General features: G+C 39.6%; 1 protein-coding gene across 1 annotated transcript; it reads right to left on the bottom strand.

Annotated features, from left to right (window-relative positions):
• Positions 1 to 1,164: 1,164 nt before the first annotated feature.
• On the bottom strand, positions 1,165 to 10,502 carry LOC103438558 (protein NRT1/ PTR FAMILY 5.4-like). The gene is made up of 5 exons (XM_008377095.4): positions 10,334 to 10,502; positions 9,916 to 10,133; positions 9,396 to 9,647; positions 7,026 to 7,300; positions 1,165 to 2,171 (listed from the first exon to the last, which is right to left on the bottom strand). The coding sequence occupies exons 1-5, from the start codon at positions 10,401 to 10,403 to the stop codon at positions 1,292 to 1,294; spliced, it is 1,695 nt and encodes a 564-aa protein (XP_008375317.1). The 5' UTR covers positions 10,404 to 10,502; the 3' UTR covers positions 1,165 to 1,291.
• Positions 10,503 to 27,565: the final 17,063 nt, after the last annotated feature.

A 27,565-nucleotide genomic window follows, 5' to 3' on the forward strand; every position in this document is an offset into this window, starting at 1 on the left:
CAATTAAAGACTCGAAAACATCATTATTTTTTAGTCCCATATTGACAAGGTTAGTAAATAAGAAAAAAAACATCTCACAATTTATTCAAAAACACATTCAAAGTTTAGATGGAAAACAAAATTTATCATCTATCTACTTGTAAGCCCGAAGTTTTTTTGTTTCCCTCTCTCAATACAAAATAAATTAGTCTTTCTATGTTTCTAAATTATTGAGTTTGAAGTGTTTTTCTAAGTATAATTTTTTCGATGTCTTATGTGTGAAAATAAATAATTTTCTTACATGAAGTTATGACACTTTTTTTTACGTCGCCCCGGACCTCAAAAATCTTTGGACCGGCCTTGATTTGATATTATGGCTTAATTCCTCCGTTTGGTATAATTCTGAAAAACAAATCTTTAGATAAAACAATAAACGCTTTATATAAAATTTCAAATTCATTCAAATCTAACACAATTTCTAAAATTGAAAAGACCAAATCCAGACCAATAATTGTAAAATTGCAGACCCAAGTCATTCATATCTATGAACAATTAAGCCATAACAAAGAATAAAATGGACAAGAATTTTATCCAATTTACACCGCACTTCTAGTCGAAGCATCGTACCCAAGAAGCTTCTAGATCAAAGCTCAGTCACTGAGAGGAACAATTCAATCATAATAGTTGGAGTGAAAGGTGGCAAGATCTGGTGCATGTCAGCAACGGCGAGCGAGAACCACCTCATTTTCTATGATGGTGGAAGCCACGGCTGACTTCGACGGATGAATGAGTCGGCACAGTGGGATCAGAGCGAGATGCAGCAAAACTAATATATATTTATTCGGTTCGGTTTTTGAATCACTAAAATCGAAACCGAACTAATGGTTTTCAGTTCAGTTCGTTTTTTTTTTCGGCTTTGGATCGATATTTTTTCGGTTTTCGATTTTTTGAACTCACTCTTACTTACTGGTCGATGATCCTAGAACTTATCCTAGTTTCTCGAACTCCAACAATACCCCACACGTTTTGTACTGATTCATGAAGAGTTCATCTAGAAAACTAAAACAGTAAGTTGAATAATGTGGATTGTGTTTGTAAGGGAGTTTCCAAAACAAAATAAAGAACAATTATCCATTCGAAGTTTAAATCAAAGAACTCTGCATATTGCAATATCTTATACAACGCGTTTAGTTCTTCGCAAATAAAGTTTTAATGTCTAGGGGGCTTGCTTCCAGCTTTAATGTTAGATCACCTTATCCATGTTTGAATCTTGTTCTTCTTGTGCACTTGAATCATGGCCAATTAATATGTCTCATATCTCTCCACCGTGGTTGTTTGCAATGCTCAACTCCGTCTTCACTTTGTCTTCTCTTTCGACCTTTTTGTACACAAAAAAATTTGCAACTAACACATAAACACAGAAATTTAGTGTGCCCAAAACTGCCAGCACCCAATAGAAGTAATCGAGATGAGCCCGATTGATATTGTCACCAAGCCATTTGTCACCATTTCTGGAGGTAATTAACTGCACAACAGATATAATCCAATTGCTCATGAAGCTGCCAACTCCCATAACACAATAAAGTGCTGCTGCTCCCATGCTTCTCATTTGCTCCGGCATTTGATGGTAGAACAATTCTTGAAGTCCAACCGTGGCAAATGCATATGCGAGGCCAAGAATCAAATATTGTGGGAGTAACCACCATACCCTCATTGGTACTATTGCTTTAGGTTTATCCATAAGATTGTAGTCTTTTGCAATGTTGAGCCTTTTGGCCTCTACTAGAGCTGACACAACCATAACGAGTATGGATAGAACTAGCCCAGTGCCGATTCTTTGTAGCACAGTAATACCCGAGGGGTGTCCCGTATATTTTCGGGCTATTGGGACAAAAACCCGGTCGTAGATTGGAATAGTGATTAGAATTACAATGCCAGTGAGGCCTTGAATCGATGCCGGAGGAACCTGGAAATGGGGACCGATCGATAGGATAGTTGTGCTACTTTGTTTGGTGAAGAAGGTGTTATGTTGGACTTGGATTACACCAAACATTAGGCAACTCAACCATAGGGGGATGAGTCGGAGGACGAGCTTCACTTCTTCCACTTGATTGAGAGTGCATAGCCTCCATGGATTTCTAGGTTCCGTTGATGCATCTAGTTCGTCTATGATCATTGCTTTGTCCAAGCACCTGCATTATTATTTGTTTTCATTACACAATGAGCTTGTTAATTATAACTAATGAGAGTGTGGATCTCGTACGGGAAAATTAGAGCCAAAGGACTGGCTACGTACTTTTACTATAGGAAAATGGGGAAGAACAGCCAAGGGGAAAAGAATATAATCTATGAATGCATGTGGACACCCTAACTAGAGGTTCGGACGTCTACGTCATCTATGACTATGTATGATCTTATGCTTCTATATAACCTAAAATTGTCTAATTAGTCATTGACTAAGTCATTATATGTGTCTGTTTTGTTAAAATGAATAACAAAAATGTGACAATTGTGATCAACTCATAATCCAACGATCAAGATTCTTTGTATTTCCATTTACATACCCAATAAATTAACCTGACCCATTGAAATGATTAGAGGCTCTTTGTCGCTCAAATTACCCTTAGGTTGGCACCCTTATAGTATATGTCCATATATGATCATTATGTCATATTGAATAATGAATTCCACATTACATTTTGTTTGATTATCATCATTATCATTGTATAGTTTTAATAATAAAGAATATTGCTAATCTATTTATTTATTTATTGTTTACATTTAAGAAAATCGATAGTGAATATATCTAATTAGAGATTCTCTTAGAAAATTATTGGAAGTTCTTAGAATTGTAAGATTTATTATTTTTTGAACAAACGATATTAGATACTATATACGTTAACGGAGGAGGGGTGGTTGAAATCATTTAAGCGGCAGGATTTGTGCCTAAACCCTAGTTTTTCTCTGAATGTGGGTTTTCTTTTGGGCGGCTAGGGTTTGCGCCTAAACCCTTATTTTTCTTGCCTAAATTGGGAATGCTAGTAGACTAGGCAGCAGTGCAAGTTTTATTGCCGACTCCAAGATGTCGTTCATGATGTGCATTTAATCATGAAATTTTCTTTTCATCTAGTTAGGTTTTGGGCATCTCCGTGACTGACATGCTCATGGCTATGAAAAAACCAATTTGTCCGTGGTCATTCCTGGATGAGGGGACTGTTAAACCTCCATTGTCCTTTTGCTTCGGTTGTGGCAAAAGCGGCTATTCCGTTTTCAAACTTGCCGGCTCCGGTTGTTCAGGATGGGAAAACAACAGCCACGATTTCTGAAGAGGGATATCAATCTGACCTTGATAAGTCCAAGAATATGCTACGTGAACGTCTCCAATTGAATGCTAAGGAAAAACCCTACACTCCTGCGGATTTGGAAAAGAAACTAGCTATTCTATGCTGTGGTTTGGGGTCTTGGAGCATCATCCCTATAGCCCATATGCAAATGTTTTTACACGTTCAATTTTGCTTCAGAGTTTCTCTTTCTACGGTTTTGGGCTAAGGGAGCAATTATGTTGAAACCTGGAACTTTGAGGTTTTCGAAGTGGTTACCGAGTTTTTCCCCAGAGAACCAATGGAATACCAATGCAAATATTTGGACGTTTCCGGGATCTTGGTTTAGATTTTTGGGAGCCAAGAACTCTCTTCGAAGTGCCAAGTGGCACTGGAGTGCCCGTAAAGATTGATGATAACACTTTGGGAAGGAAATTTGGACTTTTTGCTCACTTTTTGGTCGATGCAAATTGATCTATAGACCCACCTTTACAGTCGACGACCAAGCGTAGGAATGGGGCATCAATAGAAATTGGGTTAGAATGTGAAGATTTGCAGGTTCTTGTTACCACTGTGGGAATGTGCGGCATATGGTCAGTCGCTGCAAGTATGCACAGCAAGGGCAATCTTATATAGATCTGAATGATGGAAAGGGTGATGGATATGAACGTTGCGGTCATTCAAGACGGCGTAATGCTAGAAAACGCCGTACTGCCTCTAAGGTTTTTGTTCCTAAACGGACAGATAATTCCTTCAAGGGCAAAGCTGTTGCGGTGACTGAAACACCAACGAATTTTGTTAACCATCGAGAAGGTCCGTCTTTTGCACGAAAATTTATCCGTCTTTTGCACGCAAATTTATCTCCCCACATAGGTCAACTATTAAGAGAAATGCCAATAAAGAACACATGCCAGGACAACATGATACTATGGTAAATGAACCTCAAGAAACTGTTATCAGTCATGATCAATTTGTTAAAGTCCCACATTGGTGGGTTCAAAGAAACCCAATGGGTTTAAATAGAATTACCCTACTCTAACTAATATTGAGATTTTTTGTGGTAAAACCCCACACCTGACAGATTGGGCAGGTTGTAAAGATGAGAACAATATCGGTGTCGTTAGAGTGGGACGGACCCTACAATCTAAAAATCTAACATGGTATCAGAGCCCACGGTTTCAAGCCCGTGCAAGCCAACGAGCTTGTCACCCATAAGGAAACAAGTCTGAACTCTTAATATAAAGGCAACCGCTGAGTTCCATTGAAAACAAGTGGGCCCAACGTGAGTCAACCTCTGAGTTTCAATTACCAATGTGGTTCTCCACGTGTGAACCACTACCGATGTTGGATCTCCATGTGTGAACCACTAAATGAGGTTACACGTGAGGGGGAGTGTTAAAGTCCCACATCTTCGGTTTCAAAGAAACCCAAGGTTTAAATAGAATTACCCTACTCTAACTAATACCGATGTCATTTGTGATAAAACCTCACACTTGACGGATTGGGTAGGTGGTAAAGATAGGAACAATATCGATATTGTTAGAGTGAGATGGGCATAGCAATCCAAAAATCCAACACAATTGGAGCAACAAAGACATCTTATGACTGGTAATATTGAGGAAAATACTATTCAGAGTGAAGAATTGTAATAGACGGTTGTGGAAAACAATGTGTTAGATCAGAATCTTTTGGTGGATGAATAAATAATTTTGTCGCGAATGCAAGGAATAGTGGGGTTGATGATGAAGGCTCTAAGAGTGGTGGCCCAACGTGGCCCAACGTGAGCCGACCTATAAGTTTCAATTACCGATGTGAATCTCCACATGTGAACCACTAAATAGGGTTACATGTGAGGGGAAGTGTTAAAGTCCCACATCGGTGGGTTCAAAGAAACCCAATGGGTTTAAATAGAATTAGCCTACTCTAACTAATACCGAAGCTTTTTATGGTCAAACTCAACATCTAACGGATTGAGCAGGTGGTAAATATGAGAATAGTATTCGGTGTCATTAGAGTGGAGCCGACCCGGTGATCCAAAAATCCAACACAATTGGAGCAACAAAGACATCTTATGACTGGTAATATTGAGGAAAATACTATTGTAATAGACGGTTGTGGAAAACAATGTGTTAGGGCAGAATCTTTTGGGTGAAGAATAAATAATTTTGTCGCGAATGCAAGGAATAGTGGGGTTGATGATGAGGGCTCTAAGAGTGGCCAATCCCATGTTTCTCGAACACCTTTGGAGGGTTGGTATGATAAGACTGAAAGAGCAGAGGTTGAAGCGGAATTAACTTTGGTAACATCTAAAGCTTAATGGAGGATAACGCGTAAAGCAGTGTTGCAAGCTTTGATTTGGTCTAAATTTATTACTCTTAGAATGACTATAGTGGCGTGGAAAATCTTATGTGGTCGCGTTTTAACCGAGGACATGCTGCAAAGACGCATGATGTCTATGGCATCTAGATGTGTTTTATGTTGTTTGCATGTGGAATCTTTTGAGCACGTTTTAGGTACATGCACTTTTATCATGTCAGTTTGGCAGCATATTTGAGATGATTTTGGCTTGGGTACACTTCATGGCTCCTTATTAGAACGTTTTCACCATAGATTGGCCTTGAATAAGAGTTCACAATTACGAGATTTTGGTTGGCAGCTTTTGTTTCCACTTTGTGACCGTAAAGGACTTAGTATTAATGTTTCTTATGCTTTTAAGCTTATTGTTGGTCAGATCCATTATTCAAATATATAGAGTCTGGTTATATGAATAATGATGTTTGCGATTTATCTGTGTTGAAAAGGTTTGGTGCTACATGTAGGCATCATCGTGCCCACGTTATACTAGAGGTGTGTTGGCTTCCTCCTAATCCTGGTTAGGTTAAGTTAAAAATTGATGGTGCTCAGAAGAGTGGTTCTGGTCGTGCTGGTTATGGTGGTGTGTTTCGGGATTTCAAAGGCCAGTTCTATGGAGCCTTTATTTGAACCTGGAGATTCCTAACTCTGTAGCAGCAGAGGTAATAGCGGTAATTAAGGCTATTGAATTAGCTTCAGTTCGGGATTAATATTTTATTTGGTTGGAAGTTGATTCTAGTTTGGTTCTACATTTCTTGTGCTCTTCTCAATTGGTTCCTTGGCAATTGAGATGGAGTGGAGGAATTGCTTGCATAGAATGCATTTCGGTCTTTTCACATTTATAGGAAAGGTAATCAAGTTGCTAATCCCCTTGCAAATCATGGTTCCTTTTCAATTGGTCTTGTTTGGTGGAATTTCCCTCTAGATTTCAATTTGCCGTATTATCATCGAGATTATGTAGGGTTTTCTTACTACTGCTTTAGATAGGTTATCTTTTGTTGGCCTTGTTATATTTTATATTGGTTGTTAGAGGTTTTGTTTGTTATTATGGTCAAAGTTAGGCTTTATGCCAATTGACAGATTGTATTTTCCTTTTTTTATTTTATTTTATTTTTTAATAAAGCTACCTCATTTTCACTTCCCACAATAACAATGCTAGAGTGGGATTGATTTTATGATTTTACTAAAAACACATAGGCTAACCGTAACAGTTATCTTTGTTTCCTTTATTACAATTATATGACTAGATTCTCACTTGTTCTGATCTTTCATATGAATTTATTTTTTTGAAAAAGAAAAAAAATGAATGGTTTAAATCATGAAAGCACATTAGAAACTTGAAAGAGTAGTACTTTATGTGATATTAAGTTGTACCTGAGTTGATTAGTACGAGCCAAAACTACAGGCTGCGACTGACCTTGTAGCTGGCCTTCACCCTTCTCATCTCCATAATAAACATTCTCGCAATTGAGTGTCTCAGTGACATGCCATTTTCGAGCTGCTGCGACGAGCACTTGTGCCACCGTAGTAAAAGGGCTCCCTGGGGGCCTTTGCTTCCTGTACCTCTTTGTTCCCAACAAGAATGATACTAGTGACACCACCAAAACCCCTGCCAATATTCCAAACCCTAATCCCCACCCAACATTATCCTACAAGTGTAGTAATTTCAATTAATTAGTGTACATAATTAATAATTAATTGACAAACGATAGGACAAATAGTAAGATTAGTAATGTTTTCTCTTTTGACAAACGATAGGATAAATATACTAAGAGTTTTTCTATTTACATCACGCAATCATCTGAGTTCATCCCACAAATTATTTTTTTGCGATATCCAATTTCACTCTTAAGGAAATACACCCACATCCTCATCACATGTAAATTTCTCCCCGACAAGACAACAACCACCGGCGTCCCTCTCATCACCAACGGCGTCCCCTACCAACCTCACTGTCATCCTTCTTTCTGTTGACATTCAAAGTTTGCTAACTCAATACCAATTACGTGGGTGATAGGTTTATAAACTCCATCACACCTCTCACTTTTACACTCTTTGAAGCTGGACCGACAGAAAGAAAAGAAGCAGCAAGCTTTGAGAAAAAAAATACTCTCATTTATTAAAAGAGTTTACAACTCTTATTGCTGAAATGAGATTAGAATATTAAAGCCTTACAGGGAAGACTTACTTATATACGCAGAAAAGAAAGAACCACACAAGTGGTTTTAATAAACAATACAAAACAAAGACTAACGCATGCAAAATAAATGAAGGTGTTCAAACTCTTTACACCCTTTTAAAAAAACATACAGCAGCTTTAGATTTTTGCGCACGCACACACACTGCATTACTCGACTGGTTGCAACCACATCTTCGGCCAGCACAGAAGAAGCATTTAATTTTGGTAGGTGCAGGAAGCATGAGTCAAAAAATAGCTAGCAGCACACAAACATTGAAATAATGTTTTTATTTGAACTTCCAACACTTTCTCTATCACTCTCGCAGCCAGTATCCAAGTTCCTTCTTCCCTTCTCGAAATTATATGAAATATGAAATTCCCGCTAACAAAACCCAAGAGCAATGAGTTCCTTCAATTTAAAACTTGATTTGTAAGTTCTTTGAATTCAGATTCTTATTTTGATGCAATGTGTTCTTGATCTTTTGATGGTTGATATTTTTGAATCCAAAATCAATAAGAGATACAGAGGGAGGGAGAGGGCAACAATCAGACTGGTAAGGATCACTGGTGTCGTAGTCGAGGATCGAGGAGGGGTGCCTGTAGGGGGAAGGGGGAGGGGGCGTCTTGTGTTTCCTTTTATTACTCTTTTCTTTATTTTTTATTTTTTTATTTACAATTTTTTAAGGGTAATTCGGAAATCAAATACTTTAAAATTTTTGTGGGGTGAACTTAGATGGGTAATGGAGTGTAACTAGAAAAACTTATATACTAATTTCATCTAATAAACTACGGGCATTTAATATTTGGGTGAAAAAGAGTAAACTGTTGTAGCCAACTTAATTAAAATTTTGTTGGTTACAATTATGATTTGTAATGTTTTGCAAGATGTGTGATATTCACACATCCTATTTTACTTCTCACATACCTTTTTAATTTTCAGCCGTCGGATCGGATGAATTGAAGAAGATCAACGGACAAAAATTATTAAAGGTTGTGTGAGAAGTAAAATGGAATGTGTGGATAGCACACCCCTTTTGTAATACCAATAAAATATTAAAAAAAGAAAGAGGAGCACAAAATTCAATAAAAGTCAACAAGGTAATTTCACGAATATACAAGTTATTAGTAGTATTGACCAGACAAAATAGCTTATTCAACAATTGGAAGTATTAAATACCTTTTGTGATTTTGTTTTTATTTTTAGAGTAATACTATTCATATCATGTTTTTGTACCACATTTTCATACCACCTTAGGTGATATTTGATGTGGATGGCCATATTATTTGAATTAATTAGATTTTTAAATTTAGTTCATTATTTAATAAACTAATAATTAAGAAAAACTAGTTAATTAAATGATGATTGTGATATACAAAGAGTCTTTCTCTTTCCTTTTCTTGAGTTTTGTAAATTTTTCAAATGATGTGGCTGTCCACATCAGATGCTGCCTAGTATAGAAATGTGGTATAAAAACATAGTATGAATAACATTACTCTTATTTTTATGTACTGTTATAATCTAAATACTTTTGGGAGGATGTGGGAATCTAGAACAAAGTTGTTACCTGGAGATATACAACTCCTAGTGTGGCAGAAGTGGCAGCAAACACGAACCCCAAGTACCACCAGTTGAAGAAGGAGCTCTTGGCCTTTATCTCTTCCGGCGTGTTCTCATCGAACTGATCTGCTGCAAATGTTTGCAAGCATGGCTGCTGCCCACCTTGAGCCACCGATAAAATGTAGAGCGCCACAAAGAACACTGCTCGGCGACGTTGTGAAGGAATTACTGAGACGGACAGAGTCAAAAGAACTGTGCCCTACAAAATGATATATAAGCCATGAACACAACTACACAAGGACATCTATCCAATCAAACATGATTAATGTTTTCTTGTCAAATAACCTGGCTACGTTCTATATGTTTATGATATCAAACTGTAAATCTGAACACATTTAGACTACAACTTTCTAACTTATTTAATAGTTTAGAATCACAGTCTCGCAACACAAGTGAGCGTCATACGTACTTAACAAAACTGAACATTGGACACATATATTATGGGGAAAAACTCTTAGATGATTTACCAGGAAATAGAGGGTGACGGAGAAGACGATGGTTTTGAACCGACCAAAATATGAATCTGCAAGAAAGGCTCCGAGGACAGGGAAGACTGATGAGACACCAAGCCAGGTGGTGACATTCTTAGCCGCGGCGGCTAAGGGCTGGTCCAAAACATTTGTGAGGTACATGATGAGGTTACTTGCCAACCCATAGAATGCGAACTGCTGGGCCACCTCAACCACTGCAAATAAAATTTAATTAAGCACAAATAAATAGAGTACTCATAAAAGATGAAACTCCAATATATTTTCAGAAAACTTAATGAACTGAATATAACTATTCATTGCAAACAAAAAGCACAAGTAATCGTGGAATTAAATGAAAAATAAGATGCTGATAAAAAAAACTAAAAAATAAGATGAACATAGAAAAATTGCTTACAGATGATGAAAATAGCAGCATTCCAGCCACCCTTACTGGATTTTCCATGTGCAGTAGAAGCAATATTCATAATTGATGGTGTTTAGAGAGCTAAAGTATTATTGAACCACCTCATCAAGAGAGAAAAGTACTTGAGATTTCTCAGGATATGTGGTGGTTTTACATGAAATTTTTTCTTGTTGAATTACTATGAATCGTGTTTCCGAGCTCATATATATATATATATATATATATGGGAAATGCTAGGGAGACTAAATTTGTAGATAAAATTTTAGAAACTAAAGGACATGGAAGTTGATGATTGATTTATTACTTAAGGTTGATTACGTGTTCATTTCTTTTGGTGACACATCATTTAGTTTGTAAATTTTATCTCCAAATTTAGTTCCCTTAGCATTATCCATGTATATGTGTATGCGTGTGTGCGTATATATATGGTGGGCACTGGGCAACTAGAATTTATAAAGTTATTTAGTTTGAAGCTATTGTGGCCTTCTATGCATGCTTATACAGAATTATAAGTTATTTAGTTTGAAGCTATTGTGGCCTTCTATGCTTATACAGAATTATTTTAGGAGGCAAAGTTGCTGGCTGAGCCCCCCAAGACAGGAGAGTGCAGCATATTTCATTGCATGGTTGCATGCATGGCAGCTGGAGGACATACCCACGTGACTGTGATTCATGTTGATGAATTTTATACAGGGAGATACACTATTAACAAATCAACTCGTGATCCATGCACAGACTGGCATCACCGACAATTACAAACGTTGTCAATAAGTGTGATATAGTTAATGACCCTTTCAAAATGTTATCCTTGATGATTTTCAGGGGTAACATGTCTGACCTATCCAGTATGGTACGTATTCGATATATTTGTCATAATAATTTAGTACTGAAAATTTCACACATAAAATTTTTAACTAACAAATAGAGAGAAATATTAATCCGTACTATTAACTGACAACATTACTGCTATGTTTAAATTATTTACTTAAGTTGTACTCTCTTTGAATGTGAAAATTTTAAAATTATACATAACTTTAGATTCAATTGTTTAGAAATACATTGAAGAAAAATCATAATGAACTCCTCAAAGAACTTAAAGGGAAATCTCAAACATTACAATTGTATTACAAGGACAATGAGCAAAGGACTTTGAAAATGATACTTTTTAAGGTGTTATTCGAAATTTACCTCCCTTATATAACATTTAGTATGTATCGGCACGTGTTCTGTTACGCTTGTCTCCACATGCTTCCTTGTATCCTTCTCACTTGCCCTATCTGTTCCTTAGGCAGATGTGGTATCTTCTCTGGAAGCATAAGATGTTGAAGATGAGTACTCTAGAGCAATGCCAGGTAAGTAATCAGGCAAGGGGTTCCAGGCAGTCAGTTCCTGACTAGAAGCTTGATTCCAAGTGCTGACTGATTGCTCTCTTTCTCATTGTCTTGCAGGTAAGAACAAGGCCAAAGGAAAAGACAGGGAAAAAGCATGATATAGGATACTTTTGCTTTTAACCCTGATGATATGAGATACTCTTGCTCTGGTGTGGCTTGTTTGCAGAGGTATTATCGGGAAGAAAAGAAGCTGAGTATTTCGAGAGACTCTGCTGAGAGTGCCCTCTCAGATGTGAAGAAAAGTTGAGCATTTTTTTATTTGCAGGTTTGCCTGGCTGTGGAGGATGGAGGTCGACATATATAGGAGTCTCCCTAACAACAAGTAGTAGTGCTATTCCTTTACCCTTCTTGGTCGTAGCAATGTAGTGGGAGCTGCAAGCTTCACATGTTTTAACTTTGTCAAAGAACTTTGAAAAAGTGGTATGTGGTATCTGGAAAGCTGATGTTGCGTGTGAAGATTGCAGACAAGCTTTATCCAAGGAAATCTGGCTTTCAAAGCTCGGAGAGCGATGCCTCTTTGGTTTTCGAACAAGTAATCCTGTCGGGGATCTGGCTCTCAAGATTCGGAGACCGGTGCCTCTTCGATTTTTAAGAAAGCAATCCTGTTGGGAGTCTGGCTCTTGAGATTCGGAGAGTGGTGCCTTTTCAATTTTTGAGAAAGTAATCCTGTTGGGAGTCTGGCTCTCGAGATTCGGAGGGCGGTGCCTCTTCGATTTTTGAGCAAGTAATAATGCTATTCCTTTACCCTTCTTGGTTATAGCAATGTAGTGGGAGCTGCAAGCTTCACATGTTTTAACTTTGTCAGAGCACTTTGAAAAAGTGGTCTGTGGTATCTGGAAAGCTGATGTTGCGTGTGAAGATTGCAGACAAGCTTTATCCAAGGAAATCTGGCTCTCAAAGTTCGAAGAGTGGTGCCTCTTCGGTTTTCAAACAAGCAATCCTGTCGGGGATCTGGCTCTCGAGATTCAGAGAATGGTGCCTCTTCGATTTTTGAGAAAACAATCTTGTTGGGAGTCTGACTCTTGAGATTCGGAGAGCAGTGTCTTTTTGATTTTTGAGAAAGTAATCTTGTTGGGAGTTTGGCTCTCGAGATTCGGAGAGTGGTTCCTCTTCAATTTTTGAGCAAGCAATCTTGTTGGGAGTGTTTTCTCAAATGTGACTAAAGGTTGGGCATTTTTGCCAGTCTACCTTGCCACGGAGCACGGAGGTTGACACACATTGAGACTTTCTAGTTATCAAGTAGGGTAGCTGGACCTTCAAAATTTATGTGTCTAAACTTTGTTAGAGATCTTTGGCAAAGTTATCTGCGGTACCCAATGAGCTGATGTTGCGTGTGGAAAGTGGTGCCTCTTCGAATCCAGAAAGTGGTGCCTCTTCGGAATCCGGAGAGTGGTGCCTCTTCGATTTTTGAACCAACGACCCTGTTGCCCTTTCTTTTATAAGGGCACCAGTTGTGTGCAAGGACTACATTCAGAGAGTTATTGCTTGTAGGAATTTTCCCCTTACTTCAAAGATTTATTGCACCTCATTTATCCCTCATCATTTCTGAGAATGTTTGGCCCATCCGACCGTCGTTTTGACTTGAACTTTGGTGAAGAGGCAGCCATACCTTCTCAAGATAACATATGGCGCCCATCCTTCTTATCCCCTACTGGTCTTCTTACCGTTGGGACTCTGTCATGAAGAATGATATGACCACTGCGGTGGTGGCCAGGAACCTTCTCACTTCCAAAGATAACAGACTACTTTCCAAAAGGTCTGATGAGTTGGCTGTTAAGGATTCTCTGGCTCTCAGTGTTCAATGTGCAGGTTCTGTGTCTAATATGGCCTAACGCCTATTTGCTCGAACCCGCCATGTTGAATCATTGGCGGCTGAAGTGATAAGTCTCAAACAGGAGATCAGATGGCTCAACCATAAGAATAAACAGTTGCACAGGCTTGCACATGACTATGTTACAAACATGAAGAGGAAGCTCGACCAGCTGCAGGAATCTGATGGTCAGATTTTACTTGATCATCAGAGGTTTATGGGTTTGTTCCCAAGGCATTTATTGCCTTCGTCTTTTGGGGCTGTACCGCGTAATGAAGCTCCAAATGATCAACATTCGGTTCCTCCTCCTTCTGGGGTTCTGCCTAGCACTAAGGCTCCGAATAACCACCCTCTGGTGCCTCATCTTTCTGGAGCTCTGCCTACTGCTGAGACTTCTCCTAAGCAACCTTTGTGAAGGCTCCCTCTTGTTTGTTTATTTTGATTCATGTATATGTACATATTTGTAACTTATCGGAGATATCAATAAACAAGATTTGCTTCATTTCAACATATTGTGTTAAATACACCAAGGCCTTTGTAACGACCCAAAATTTCTAATTTGGAAGCTAATTATCAAGATAGGCCCAAATTATTTTTCTTAGCCAAATTCCAAGAAAAGAATAATTTCAGTTATTTTATTATGGCTGCATCTAACCTCGTTAGACTGTCTACGTACCCTACGAAGGGATCAAGCCATTCGTAGTTCACCAATTCAATTTTTAACTCATTTCCGAATATATAACAATCAAGTGACTAACAATCACTAACTAGGTTCAAACAATTGAATCAGGTGACCATGGTTTAAGTAGTCTATTGAGTATCATCATCTCTGTTGTATTCTTTTGGACTAAGAATGTAAGCATAATTCTACAATTAATTATTTATCTAAACCATTTTACAATTTTCTAGCCACTCGTTAATTCATCCAAGCTTTCAACCTTGTGGTCAGAATTCAAGCATATACACTTATACAATAGCTAGCTTACCTTATAAATCATATTAATCTACGAGGAAGATTGGCATGCATACCTCCAGGCTCTCTTAAATTTAGAATTACTTAAATCGATTGAAAAGCTAATGGATGGGGAGAAGGACATGCACCTGTTCGAGCATGCTTTCTTCCTTTCTGGCCTTGTCCACTGACAAAGTCAGACATGACTTAAGACAGCAAGGGGTGTATCTGATGCGGCATCAAATCTTTCTATTTTGGGGTCTTCCCAAGCAGAAGAAGAACCAGCTCGGGCTGCCATGGAGGAACACTGATAAGTCTCCCTGTAAACAAAGCTATGAACTTCTGCCTTGTTTGGTGATTTCTGGTAAAATCAAGGTGACAAACGTGATGGGCTCGACGAGGGCTTGAGTTAAGATGTAAGATTGGTCAAAATCGATGATTAAAGGAAAGAGGTATAAGATTTGTGTTTAGGGGAGCCCAAAACAGAAACAAGAACAGCCCCTCTTCCTTTTTCCTTTTTTTTTTTTTTCCTTCCCCCCCGGGAAGAAGAAAAAGGTCTCCTCCCTTCTAGAAAAATCTCCTTTTTCCCAATTTACTATATTGCCCATCAACAAAAAGATTAAAAATCCGCAACTTCTTCGCCGAAATTCCGATTAGCCCCCAATTTGCACTCACACATTCGTGGCGACGAACATTATTCAAATATACTAATTAATATGTCAAACGTGTCACGACCACGAGGTAACAAAAGTCAACACATTTTCATCTTTTCACTTATCAATAAATTTTACGATGTAAATTATAATAATTTCTGAAACAAACTTTAAAAGTTCTTAATTAAATTTTTCATAACCATAAATCATTTATTCTCGATTTACTCCACATAACCATGTATTTTAAATTTTCAGGGTATTACATTCGACTCCCATTAAAATAAATCTCGTCCTCGAGATTTCTACCATCGAGTAACTGAAAGGAATTAACGCTAATTCCACCATTCCATTTATCGTGAATAAAATCATAACCTCAGTCTACGATTTTATTTGAGTTCCAAAAATACATAATTCAACGAAATAATCATCTATACTCAGATTTCCTACCACCCTCATTGGTAGAATGATATCATAAATCCTAACCATACACATTGGCAAAATAAATATTAAAACATCAAGCCACAATCCTCATGGCCTAAATAAATACTAGATTATCAACCTCATCTACTGTTGGTTAGGTAAATACTAGCATCATAATCACAATCTTTGGTAAACTACTTACCATCATTGCCACATTTACCATTGGCAAAACAATTATCATAAATTTCCCAACCGTAACCATCATCGGCCAAATAAATATCAAAATTTCAAGCTAAACCATTTAAATTGGCAATTCAGTTATAAGAAATTACAGCCAAATCATAGGAATTTGAAATCACAATCACTGGTAAAATCACATACCATTATTGGTTATACATAGCCGTCACCACGATTCACTCCCAGAACTCGGGTGCCAACATAATCCAATCTGATGACCGGTCCCGCGACCGATTACCCTCACTTCACTCTGACCACAACAGCCCGAAGTAGGATAACGAGAGTGTCCATTTAATCCTACACCCCAGAACCAAGTACCCTCCCCACGGGATATGGTACATGTCCGGCCGTGTAGGCCCCCAGAGGTTTAGGGGATCGAAACCCAAGGCAGCGCGCGGTGCCCCTCACTCCTGGTAACTCTCAATCCAGGAGTGTCCATTTCCAACGGCCATACCACATAGACTATTCCGCAAGAGTAGCCCGACCGTATAACACCCTCTGAAGGTTTAGGGGATCGAAACCCAGGGAAACCACACAATCCCTTTCACTCTCAGGTCTTCGAAATAATTCATGTGAATGTACCTTCATTCATAATACTCATGCAATGGTTCAATATCACCGCAAGTCATATTTCACGCCAATAAGAGTGGGGACAACGTAAGTAGTTTAGCTAAAGTGTAAAGACAGTAGAGACTAGATTAACTCACAACACTAGCTACTCATATATGCAATTTCCCAATTCACTTCACAGTTTGATTTTTAACCCATAGCTGTGAATATATCAATGATCTTCCTTGTTAAACACAGTGCACCTGATATATGTGAGTAGCCCCATATACAATTCTTGTCAAACGCCAATGTCATAAAAGAGGAAAAATGTCTCGGTAAGCCGAAATTATAGCACACATCATAACTATAAATAAATCCTTGTAATCAAACATTCTGTTGATGCACAAAACCGGATGGTCTTGGAACAACGTAAATCCGACTGTGAATCTGCAAGTAATGTAAATGACACAAGAGTTATCGTGGTTCACCCCAAGGTTTGGGCTACGTCCACACTGATAGTTGATTCTGTTTCTCTGTAAGTGTATGGATACAAGTGTTTGGGGGAAGTCCCCGGAGAAAGAAGAGAAGGGAGAGGAGAGCCTCGGTGGTGTGAGATCTCTCCTGAATGTAATGATAGCTTCTCTTAGCCTTCTTAGGCTTGGCTCTTTTGCCCCCCCCCCAGAATGAGGGGAGGAGTCCCCTTTTATAGAATAAGGGGCTCCTCCTCTTTTACAAAGTATGGGCTTTAGTGTGAGGCCCAAATACAAGGCCCAAGGCCCAAATATACGAGGCCCAATATATGGTACCAACAGGAGTCCCCCAAGTCTTCAGTCAAAGGAGTCTTTTGGCTGGAGACTTCAAATCCAATCCATGTACGGGCCGAAGTGGCTAGATGTCTTGAACCAGTATCAACCCAAGGTAATGCTCAACATAAAGCAATACTCGGCTAGAGGTATCACACGTTACGAGACTGCTCGGCTGGAGGCGATACTCGTTACGAGGCTGCTCGGCTAGAGGCTATGCTCGCGGCGAGGCGGCTCGGCTCGTGGTATTCCTCATTGCAAGTATCTACTTTATGTCGACATGCACTCAGTATGAGTTGATTCTCGACATGACTCGGGTCTGCTTGTCGGGTTCGCATATTGGGTCTATGTGTCGGATCCGCGGATCGGGTCCGCAAGTCGGGTCTTTGAATTGGGGCCATACGTAGGGGCATCAAGTTGGGACTATCTGTAGGGTCATCGAGTTGGGTCCGAGCACATAGGTGTCCCAATAAGCGAATGTCCGAGCAAGTGGGTGTCCGGTCAGACAAGAGATCACCATGAGCACGTGGCTCATCAGTCTATAAGTTGGTAGACTTCGTTAATCAGCAACAACGTTAATCAGTGGACCTAGTTGCTCAATAATTCCTGACAATAAATGACAGTATAAGTACGACCGTATAATGAATAAATCAAATTGACAAAGTTTGTCAAGGCAAAATATTGTACTATGTTCTTCTATAAATAAATAATTTATTCAGTCGTGTGGTAAATGATTTGTATCATATATCAACAATATAACAGGTATTGCCTAAACGTGTGTGTATATATATATAATCATGAATAAATGATTTATTTAGTTCTTTGATAAATCACATGACAATGATATTGAGAAAACATAATTATATTTCTTTCATGGCCGACAATATCAAAGTGAAAAGTAGAGACTTCATAATAAAAGTGTTCTTATCTTGAGTTTTACCGTGGCTTTTTTCTGTTAGACAGATGGATAATGGGTATATATTATACCCTGTAATATTAAATAATAATATTTGTAATAGCTTTTCAGAAAATGGGATGCATGATGAAAGTTTGGCCATTGTGTAATCAAATGCTGAGAAAAAGTGGATTTCGAAAGATGTGTTGCTGAGTCACTACTAACTAATGCTTTTGGTGCCATAATATATGGTTTGTTGCTTTCTCCAACATATAATGTAACGTTCCCTTTGTTTTTTGTGTTAAAATAATAAAATAATTATAATAAAATTTATCTTTTTAGACGGAGCGGGCAGCACTTATAGAACAATTGAGGCAGACAAAACAAAGTAAAGCTGGCACCATTTATAGAATAATTAAGAAATAACATAAAGAAATATAAAGTTTCTGACAACCACTTATCTTTTCGTGGGTGTGGTTTGTGGCATGAAATGCTCTTCCATGATGATACATCTCCTTCAAACCGATAGTCCAGTGATCCCATTCTATGCCACTCAGCTACTAGAATTGCACTTTTAGCTGCATGAAACAGGTTCCTTTCCATTAAGAAATCAGGCCGTCCAAGTAGGCTCTTCCATGGCCTGAGCAAGAGATGGCTGCCACCTGTTCAGCTTGTTTACTGTCGACGGGAACCGGCGGGTACAGCCTCATGCTCTCGTACAGTGCCATGTGGGTGTACACCATCTCCTTCACCTCGTCGTGACCTCCCCCCGCCGCTAACTCAGACGACGATGTGTCGTTGATCTCCTTCAAGATCTCTTGTTCTACATGTGGGTTCTGCGAAAGCAGCCAGAAGAACCAGGTGAGAGCAGCCGAAGTGGTGTCCCGGCCCACGAGGGTAAAGCTGATGATGATGTCGGTGACAAACTTTTTGTCGGAGTGATGCACTGGATATATGGTGATGCCCCAATCATTCTTAGCATGGTGGAGATCGGTGTGGCATATCCCACAGTACAAGATCTTTATGGTCGCATCGTTGATCCCATTTTCTCTTCGTTTGAAGACGAAAGGAGTGGGATGGTAGAAGCAGTAGCTAGTCGATTGGGTTTTGCAGATTCACGGCGGGGGGTGAAAAAAATGAAAGAGAACCGACACAACTTTTCGTATCGTTTCCCACAGACGGCGCCAAATGTTGATGCACAAAATCAGCGAAGACTTTGGTACAACAGAAAGTGTCAGGTTTTGTGACCTTCGCTTGGTTGCTTCGGTCACTAGTGAGGATAAGTACGTAAATGAATAGAGACAGAGAAGCAAACACAGGATGTACGTGGTTCACCCAGATTGGCTACGTCCACGGAGTAGAGGAGTTCTTATTAGTAGTGAAGGGCTTACACAAGTACAAAGGATCAAGCTCTCAATTTAGTGAGTTCTTGTGAATGATTTAACACAAATGGCATTAGGCAATATTGTGGGGGAATGACCCCTATTTATAGAAAAACTTGTAGCTTTGTCACATTGACATGTGTCATGTTATGATTGGTTCTTGATGTTGACACGTGCTGCGCTCTGATTGGCTTCTAATCTTGACACGTGTCGAGTAGTGATTGGCCTCCTGGTCGGAGGGGAACTCTTCTGGGTCCTTGACAGTATAGCGTTGGCCGGTGCTCGGTAGTTTCGGGATTGGTCAAGTATGGTACAAACAGTGCTCCCCTAAGTTCCCGAGTGAGGGAAACTCCTCGGTTGGGGACTTGCAAGATCCAATCCCTTGAGTAATCACGAAACTTCTAAGTACCGAAGTGTGGTCTGATCTTCATCTGCCCTTCTCTGGAAGTACCTTTCCTCCATCCGGGAATGGTGTATTTAGCTGATGTTGACGCACAAGGTAATGTATCAAAAGGAGGCGAAGCTTAGTTGTAGTTTCGGGCTTAGTCAAGTGTGATACAAACCCTATAGTAGGAGTCCCCCAAGTCGCCGAGCTAGGAGATCTGCCGAAAGAGGTGACAGACAAGGTAAGCAGTCAAACTTCCAAGTAAGCAACCCAGGATCAGAGGTTTGACTTCGGCTTCCGGTTGATTGTTCTCATTCTCCTTGTCTCTCATTCAACTGCCAGGATAAGGAGAAGCAAATGGATAAGAGATGATATGAGATACTTTTGCTTTTGAAGAAGTAACTTTCCACAGGCTTATTCTTGAACTGTGCTGGAGGGTTTTCTGGTGCCCTTCAGAGTATAAGGCCGACTCAAAAATTTGAGGGTCAAAACAAGTCCATCAAATCTAGAGTACGTTCGACCTTGATGATATGGGATATTTTTGCTGTTGACGGAATAATGAATGTGGTATGGAAAGGTGTCGTGCTGTAGTGATCTGTTTCAACTCACCATTGAACCTTCTGCTTCAATCTTTTGCATGGCAGAAGTGGTGTGCAACCTTTGCATTTAAATGGTCATTCAGAACATTCCTTCATAGTGACTCATCCACGCTTGGCAGCTTCAGTGTAAAGAGCCAATATCTGATCAACTGTCATGAGGTATTTACCGGTGGAATTCGTGACCTTGACAGCAGTTGAGGATGAGTACTCGAGAGCAATGCTAAGTAAGCAACCAGGCAAAGGCTCCAGGCAGTCAGTTCCAAATTGGAGGTTTGATTTCAGGTTCCGACTGACTGCTCTCTTTCTCCTTGTCCTGCAGGTGTGGACAAGGACAAAGACAAAGACAGGGAGAAAGCATGATATGAGATACTCTTGCTTTCGACCCTGATGATATGAGATACTCTTGTTCTTGGTGTGGCTTATTTGCTGAGGTATTATCGGGGGGAAATAAAGCTGAGTATTTCGAGAGGTTATGTTGAGGGTGCCTTTTCGAATGCGAGAAAGGGTTGAGCATTTTTGCAGGTTTGCCTGTCCGTTGAGGAGGGAGGTCAATGTATATAGGGATTTCCCAATAACAAGTAGTAATGCTATTCCTTTACCCTTCTTGGTCACAGCAATGTAGTGGGAGCTGCCAGCTTCACGTGTTTTAATTTTGTCAGAGCACTTTGAAAAAGTGGTATGTGGTATCTGGAAAGCTGATATTACGTGTGGAGATTACAGACAAGCTTTATCTAAGGAAATCTGGCTCTCGAAGTTCTGAGAGTTGTGCCTCTTCGGTTTTCGAACAAGCAATCCCGTCGAGGATCTGACTCTCGAGATTCGGAAAGCGGTGCTACTCCGGTTTTTGAGAAAGTAATTATGTTGGGAGTCTTTTCTCGAATGTGAGTAAAGGTTGGACGTTCTTGCCAACCTGTCTTGCCGCAAAACACGGAGGTCGACACACATAGGGACTTTCCAGTTGTCAAGCAGTGGTGCTGTTCCTTTACCCTTATGGGTAATAGTAGGGTAGCTGGAACTTCGAAATTCTCGTGCCTAAACTTTGTCAGAGATCTTTGACAAAATTATATGTGGTACCCGATGAGTTGATGGTGCATATGGAGAGCGGTGATTGAACAGTAAGATTCACGTGCTTTCTACTTCACCAGAAATCTTCGACAGATTGCCCGTAATTTCCGCAAAGCTGAGTGTGCATGTGACAGGTGCTGACGAGGCTGAAAAAGCAGGTGCTTCTTCGATTTCTGAGATCGGCCCTCGTGGTCTCTGAGCAGCCCAGCTTTTGAGAAAGCAAACGCCTCTTCGATTTCTGAGATCGGCCCTCGTGGTCTCTGAGCAGTCCAGCTTTTGAGAAAGCAAACGCCTCTTCGATTTCTGGAGCTCCGTCGAGTGCAGATTTTTATAGAGGCTGGCATTAAGTTCCACAGCACACTTGAATCTCTACCAGTAGAAGCTCATTTCTTGCACTTCTAAGATCTTGATTTGTCTGACCTCTTCCCTCTTCAACACATTTGAAAATGTCTGGACCCTCCGACCGTCGTTTTGACTTGAACCTTGGAGAAGAGACAGCCACGCCTTCTCCAGACAACATATGGCGCCCATCCTTCATATCCCCTACTGGTCCTCTTACCGTTGGGGATTCTGTGATGAAGAATGATATGACCGCTGCAGTGGTGGCCAGGAACCTTCTCACTCCCAAAGATAACAGACTACTTTCCAAACGGTCTGATGAGTTGGCTGTTAAGGACTCTTTGGCTCTTAGTGTTCAGTGTGCAGGTTCTGTGTCTAATATGGCCCAACGCCTATTTGCTAGAACCCGCCAAGTTGAATCATTGGCTGCTGAAGTGATGAGTCTCAAACAGGAGATTAGAGGGCTCAAGCATGAGAATAAGCAGTTGCACCGGCTCGCCCATGACTATGCTATAAATGTTGATGCACAAAACCGGATGGTCTTGGAACAACGTAAATCCGACTGTGAATCTGCAAGTAATGTAAATGACACAAGAGTTATCGTGGTTCACCCCAAGGTTTGGGTTACGTCCACACTGATAGTTGATTCTGTTTCTCTGTAAGTGTATGGATACAAGTGTTTGGGGGAAGTCCCCGGAGAAAGAAGAGAAGGGAGAGGAGAGCCTCGGTGGTGTGAGGTCTCTCCTGAATGTAATGATAGCTTCTCTTAGCCTTCTTAGGCTTGGCTCTTTTGCCCCCCCCCAGAATGAGGGGAGGAGTCCCCTTTTATAGAATAAGGGGCTCCTCCTCTTTTACAAAGTATGGGCTTTAGTGTGAGGCCCAAATACAAGGCCCAAGGCCCAAATATACGAGGCCCAATATATGGTACCAACACATTCTAACTAGAGTTTCCAGTAGCTTGGATCCACCCATAATAACCAACGACTTAACCAATGTAGCAATTCATTTTAAAATAGATAAATTCTTCAAATACAAAAGTAACAAATAAATCTCACAATCTTTAAAAATAGCTTTTAAAAATTTACCTAGAATTGTAAAGCTCAGCTCCATAACATTGTAGCTGAAAACGATTGCCTAAACTTTGTAGCTCAAAATGATTCATGAATAAAAATTGACACCAAAACTTATGATTTTTGGGAAAGGTTTTTAAGTGGAACAACTAGTTTCTGCTTTCTGAGCAGCAAACCAACGAAGAACTCAAGCATAACGCATATTGTAGAGTAGAATCGTTCACTCTGATACCAATTTTTGTAACGACCCAAAATTTCTAATTTGGAAGCTAATTATCAAGATAGGCCCAAATTATTTTTCTTAGCCAAATTCCAAGAAAAGAATAATTTCAGTTATTTTATTATGGCTGCATCTAACCTCGTTAGACTGTCTACGCACCCTACGAAGGGATCAAGCCATTCGTAGTTCACCAATTCAATTTTTAACTCATTTCCGAATATATAACAATCAAGTGACTAACAATCACTAACTAGGTTCAAACAAGTGAATCAGGTGACCATGGTTTAAGTAGTCTATTGAGTATCATCATCTCTGTTGTATTCTTTTGGACTAAGAATGTAAGCATAATTCTACAATTAATTATTTATCTAAACCATTTTACAATTTTCTAGCCACTCGTTAATTCATCCAAGCTTTCAACCTTGTGGTCAGAATTCAAGCATATACACTTATACAATAGCTAGCTTACCTTATAAATCATATTAATCTACGAGGAAGATTGGCATGCATACCTCCAGGCTCTCTTAAATTTAGAATTACTTAAATCGATTGAAAAGCTAATGGATGGGGAGAAGGACATGCACCTGTTCGAGCATGCTTTCTTCCTTTCTGGCCTTGTCCACTGACAAAGTCAGACATGACTTAAGACAGCAAGGGGTGTATCTGATGCGGCATCAAATCTTTCTATTTCGGGGTCTTCCCAAGCAGAAGAAGAACCAGCTCGGGCTGCCATGGAGGAACACTGATAAGTCTCCCTGTAAACAAAGCTATGAACTTCTGCCTTGTTTGGTGATTTCTGGTAAAATCAAGGTGACAAACGTGATGGGCTCGACGAGGGCTTGAGTTAAGATGTAAGATTGGTCAAAATCGATGATTAAAGGAAAGAGGTATAAGATTTGTGTTTAGGGGAGCCCAAAACAGAAACAAGAACAGCCCCTCTTCCCTTTTCCTTTTTTTTTTTTTCCTTCCCCCCCCGGGAAGAAGAAAAAGGTCTCCTCCCTTCTAGAAAAATCTCCTTTTTCCCAATTTACTATATTGCCCATCAACAAAAAGATTAAAAATCCGCAACTTCTTCGCCGAAATTCCGATTAGCCCCCAATTTGCACTCACACATTCGTGGCGACGAACATTATTCAAATATACTAATTAATATGTCAAACGTGTCACGACCACGAGGTAACAAAAGTCAACACATTTTCATCTTTTCACTTATCAATAAATTTTACGATGTAAATTATAATAATTTCTGAAACAAACTTTAAAAGTTCTTAATTAAATTTTTCATAACCATAAATCATTTATTCTCGATTTACTCCACATAACCATGTATTTTAAATTTTCAGGGTATTACAGCCTTCTTCACTAAGTTCTTTGAATTTTTCTTTTTGTTGAAGCTTGTATGTTGAAGCTTTGTGAGTAAAGCATGTAGGTTGAGGTAGTGCTCCCTTAATTTCCCGAGTGAGGAAAACTTCTCGTTTGGAGACTTGAAAAATCCAAGTCACTAAGTGGTCGTGAGACTTCCGAGTATCAAGGTGCAGTAGCATATGGTAGGAGTCCCCCAAGTCTCCGGTCGAGGAAGTTGACGAATGAGGCATTTCCTTTCTAAGTGGTAGCCTAAAACTCATTCTTCATATATATATTTGTTATGAAAGTTGTTAGGCTCAAAGAAGAGGAGGCCTAGGCAATTTTTTTCTTTTCGAATTTTCGAATTTTTGAATTTCCGAATTTTTGAATTTTTGAATTTCAGAAAAAAAAAATTATATATATATATATATTTTAAAGTTTTGTAGAAGCTTTGGTGTTGAAGCTTTGTAGGTGAAGCTTTGAGGTTGAAGCTTTGTTGGGCACCATGAATTGATTTTGCTTCACACTATCTTGATCAAGATAGTGTGAAGCTTTTGTAGGTGAAGCTTTTGTAGGTGAAGCTTTTGTGTTGAAGCTTTGTATGTGAAGCTTTTGTGGGTGAAGCTTTTATGGGTCAAGCTTTTGTGGGTCAAGCTTTTGTGGGTCAAGCTTTTGTGGGTGAAGCTTTTATGGGTCAAGCTTTTGTGGGTCAAGCTTTTGTAGGTGAAGCTTTTGTGGGTCAAGCTTTTGTCGGTGAAGCTTTTGTCGGTGAAGCTTTTGTAGGTGAAGCTTTTATGGGTGAAGCTTTTGTAGGGCAAGCTTTTGTGGGTCAAACTTTTGTAGGTGAAGCTTTTGTGTTGAAGCTTTTATGGGTGAAGCTTTTGTGTTGAAGCTTTTGTAGATGAAGGTTTGGAGTTGAAGCTTTGTATGTGAAGCTTTGGAGTTGAAGCTTTTGTTGGGTACCATGAATTGATTTTGCTTCACACTATCTTAATCAAGATAGTGTGAAGCTTTTGAGAATTTGTAGTTGTCCTCCATTGATGAAGCTTTTGTTGGTGAAGCTTTGGAGTTGAAGTTTTGTAGGTGAAGCTTTGGAGCTGAAGCTTTTGTTGGCGAAGCTTTTGTTGGTGAAGCTTTTGTTGGGTACCATGAATTGATTTTGCTTCACACTATCTTGATCAAGATAGTGTGAAGCTTTTGAGAATTTGTAGTTGAACTCATTTGATGAAGCTTTTGTTGGCATCATAAATTGGTTTTGCTTCACATTGTCTTAATTAAGAGTGTGTGAAGCTTTTGAGAATTGTGGTTGCCTTCCATTGATGAAGTTCTTGTTGGCGCCATAAATTGATTTTGCTTCACACTATCTTGATCAAGAGTGTGTGAAACTTTTGAGAATTGTAGTTGCCCTCTATTGATGAAGCTCTTGTTGGCACCATAAATTGGTTTTGCTTCATACTGGCTTGATCAAGAGTGTGTGAACCTTTTGAGAATTGTGGTTACCCTCCATTGATGAAGCTCTTGTTGGCACCATAAATTGGTTTTGCTTCACACTGTCTTGATCAAGAGTGTGTGAAGCTTTCTACGAGTTGTAGTGTTTGCATTGTTACAGAGGGGAAATGTTTGAAGCTGATGCAAGAGAGCTGAATAGCTTGATCTTCGTATGCCATGCACTGAAGTTACTGTTGGCTTGCAATAAGACTTTGTTGGTGACTATAACTCTTGTTGGGCATAAGTGCTCCCCTAGTTGAGTTGTCAATCTTGAGGGTTTTTGATTATTTATGAATGCTAGGAGTTCACGTGTATAAGTTGTACCACTCATCTTCTGGTAGGTGGAATGAATGGTGAGTTGCTTTCATCACTTGGTTGGTGGTACGAAGGTGAGTTCCTTTTTCCTCTGGTTGGTGGCATGAATGGCAAGTTGCCAAATGATATTAGAGTACGGGTTGTACATTTCATCACCTGGTTGGTGGCATGAAGGAGAGTACAGGTTGTACATTTCATCACTTGGTTGGTGGCATGAAGATGAGTTCATTCTTCACCTGGTTGGTGGCATGAGTGGCAAGTTGCCAAATGATATTAGAGTACGGGTTGTACATTTCATCACCTGGTTGGTGGCATGAAGGAGAGTACGAGTTGTACATTTCATCACCTGGTTGGTGGCATGAATGGCAAGTTGCCAAATGATATTAGAGTACGGGTTGTACATTTCATCAACTGGTTGGTGGCATGAAGATGAGTTCTTTCTTCACTTGGTTGGTGGCATGAGTGGTAAGTTGTCAAATGATATTAGAGTACGGGTTGTACATTTCATCACCTGGTTGGTGGTATGAAGGAGAGTACGGGTTGTACATTTCATCACCTGGTTGGTGGCATGAAGATGAGTTTCTTCTTCACATTTCATCACTTGGTTGGTGAGAATAAGGGCAAGGTGTCTAGGCACATTGTAGCAAGTGTCGAATGACACAAAATATGTTGAATCCTTTCAAAGCACAGTTGGCTTATGTATGAATGTGTTGGAATGTATGATTGAACGAATATACTGTGAAGCTGTTCGTTTATTTGTATAGTCTTATTAACATATACTTAAATTTTGTTTCATGTTGGAAGCATTCATATTGAAGCTTTGAACCCGAGTGTTTCATTGCTAGGAATGTAAGAAGATTATGATCAAGTTGTCTAAATCACCTCTTTATTGAATTCATGCCAAATAGTCTTCGTTACATAGGATGTCGAACGGCTGAAGCTTATGAGTTTACTTGTAATAGTACTTCAAGTGATTAGCGTTCCATGGATGGCCAATGGTCTTGCCATCGGAGCTTCTAAACTTGTAGGAGTGAGGGCGACTGATGCCAACAACTTCAAACGGTCCATCCCAGTTTGGACTAAGTGTTCCTTCACTCGGGACTCTGTTGCAGAGTAATCTTTTCTTCAATACCCAGTCCCCCACTTTGAAAGAACGAGGTTTGACCCTTGAGTCATAGTAGTTAGAGATACGCTGTTTGTAGGCGACATTCCTCAAGTGAGCCTGGTTTCTGTGTTCCTCGACTAGATCTAAGTTGAGGGTAAGTTGTTTGTCATTTTCGCTTTGCACGTAGTTCTAGACTCGAAG

This window comes from Malus domestica, chromosome 07, assembly GCF_042453785.1.
Source record: "Malus domestica chromosome 07, GDT2T_hap1".
NCBI lineage: Eukaryota > Viridiplantae > Streptophyta > Magnoliopsida > Rosales > Rosaceae > Malus > Malus domestica.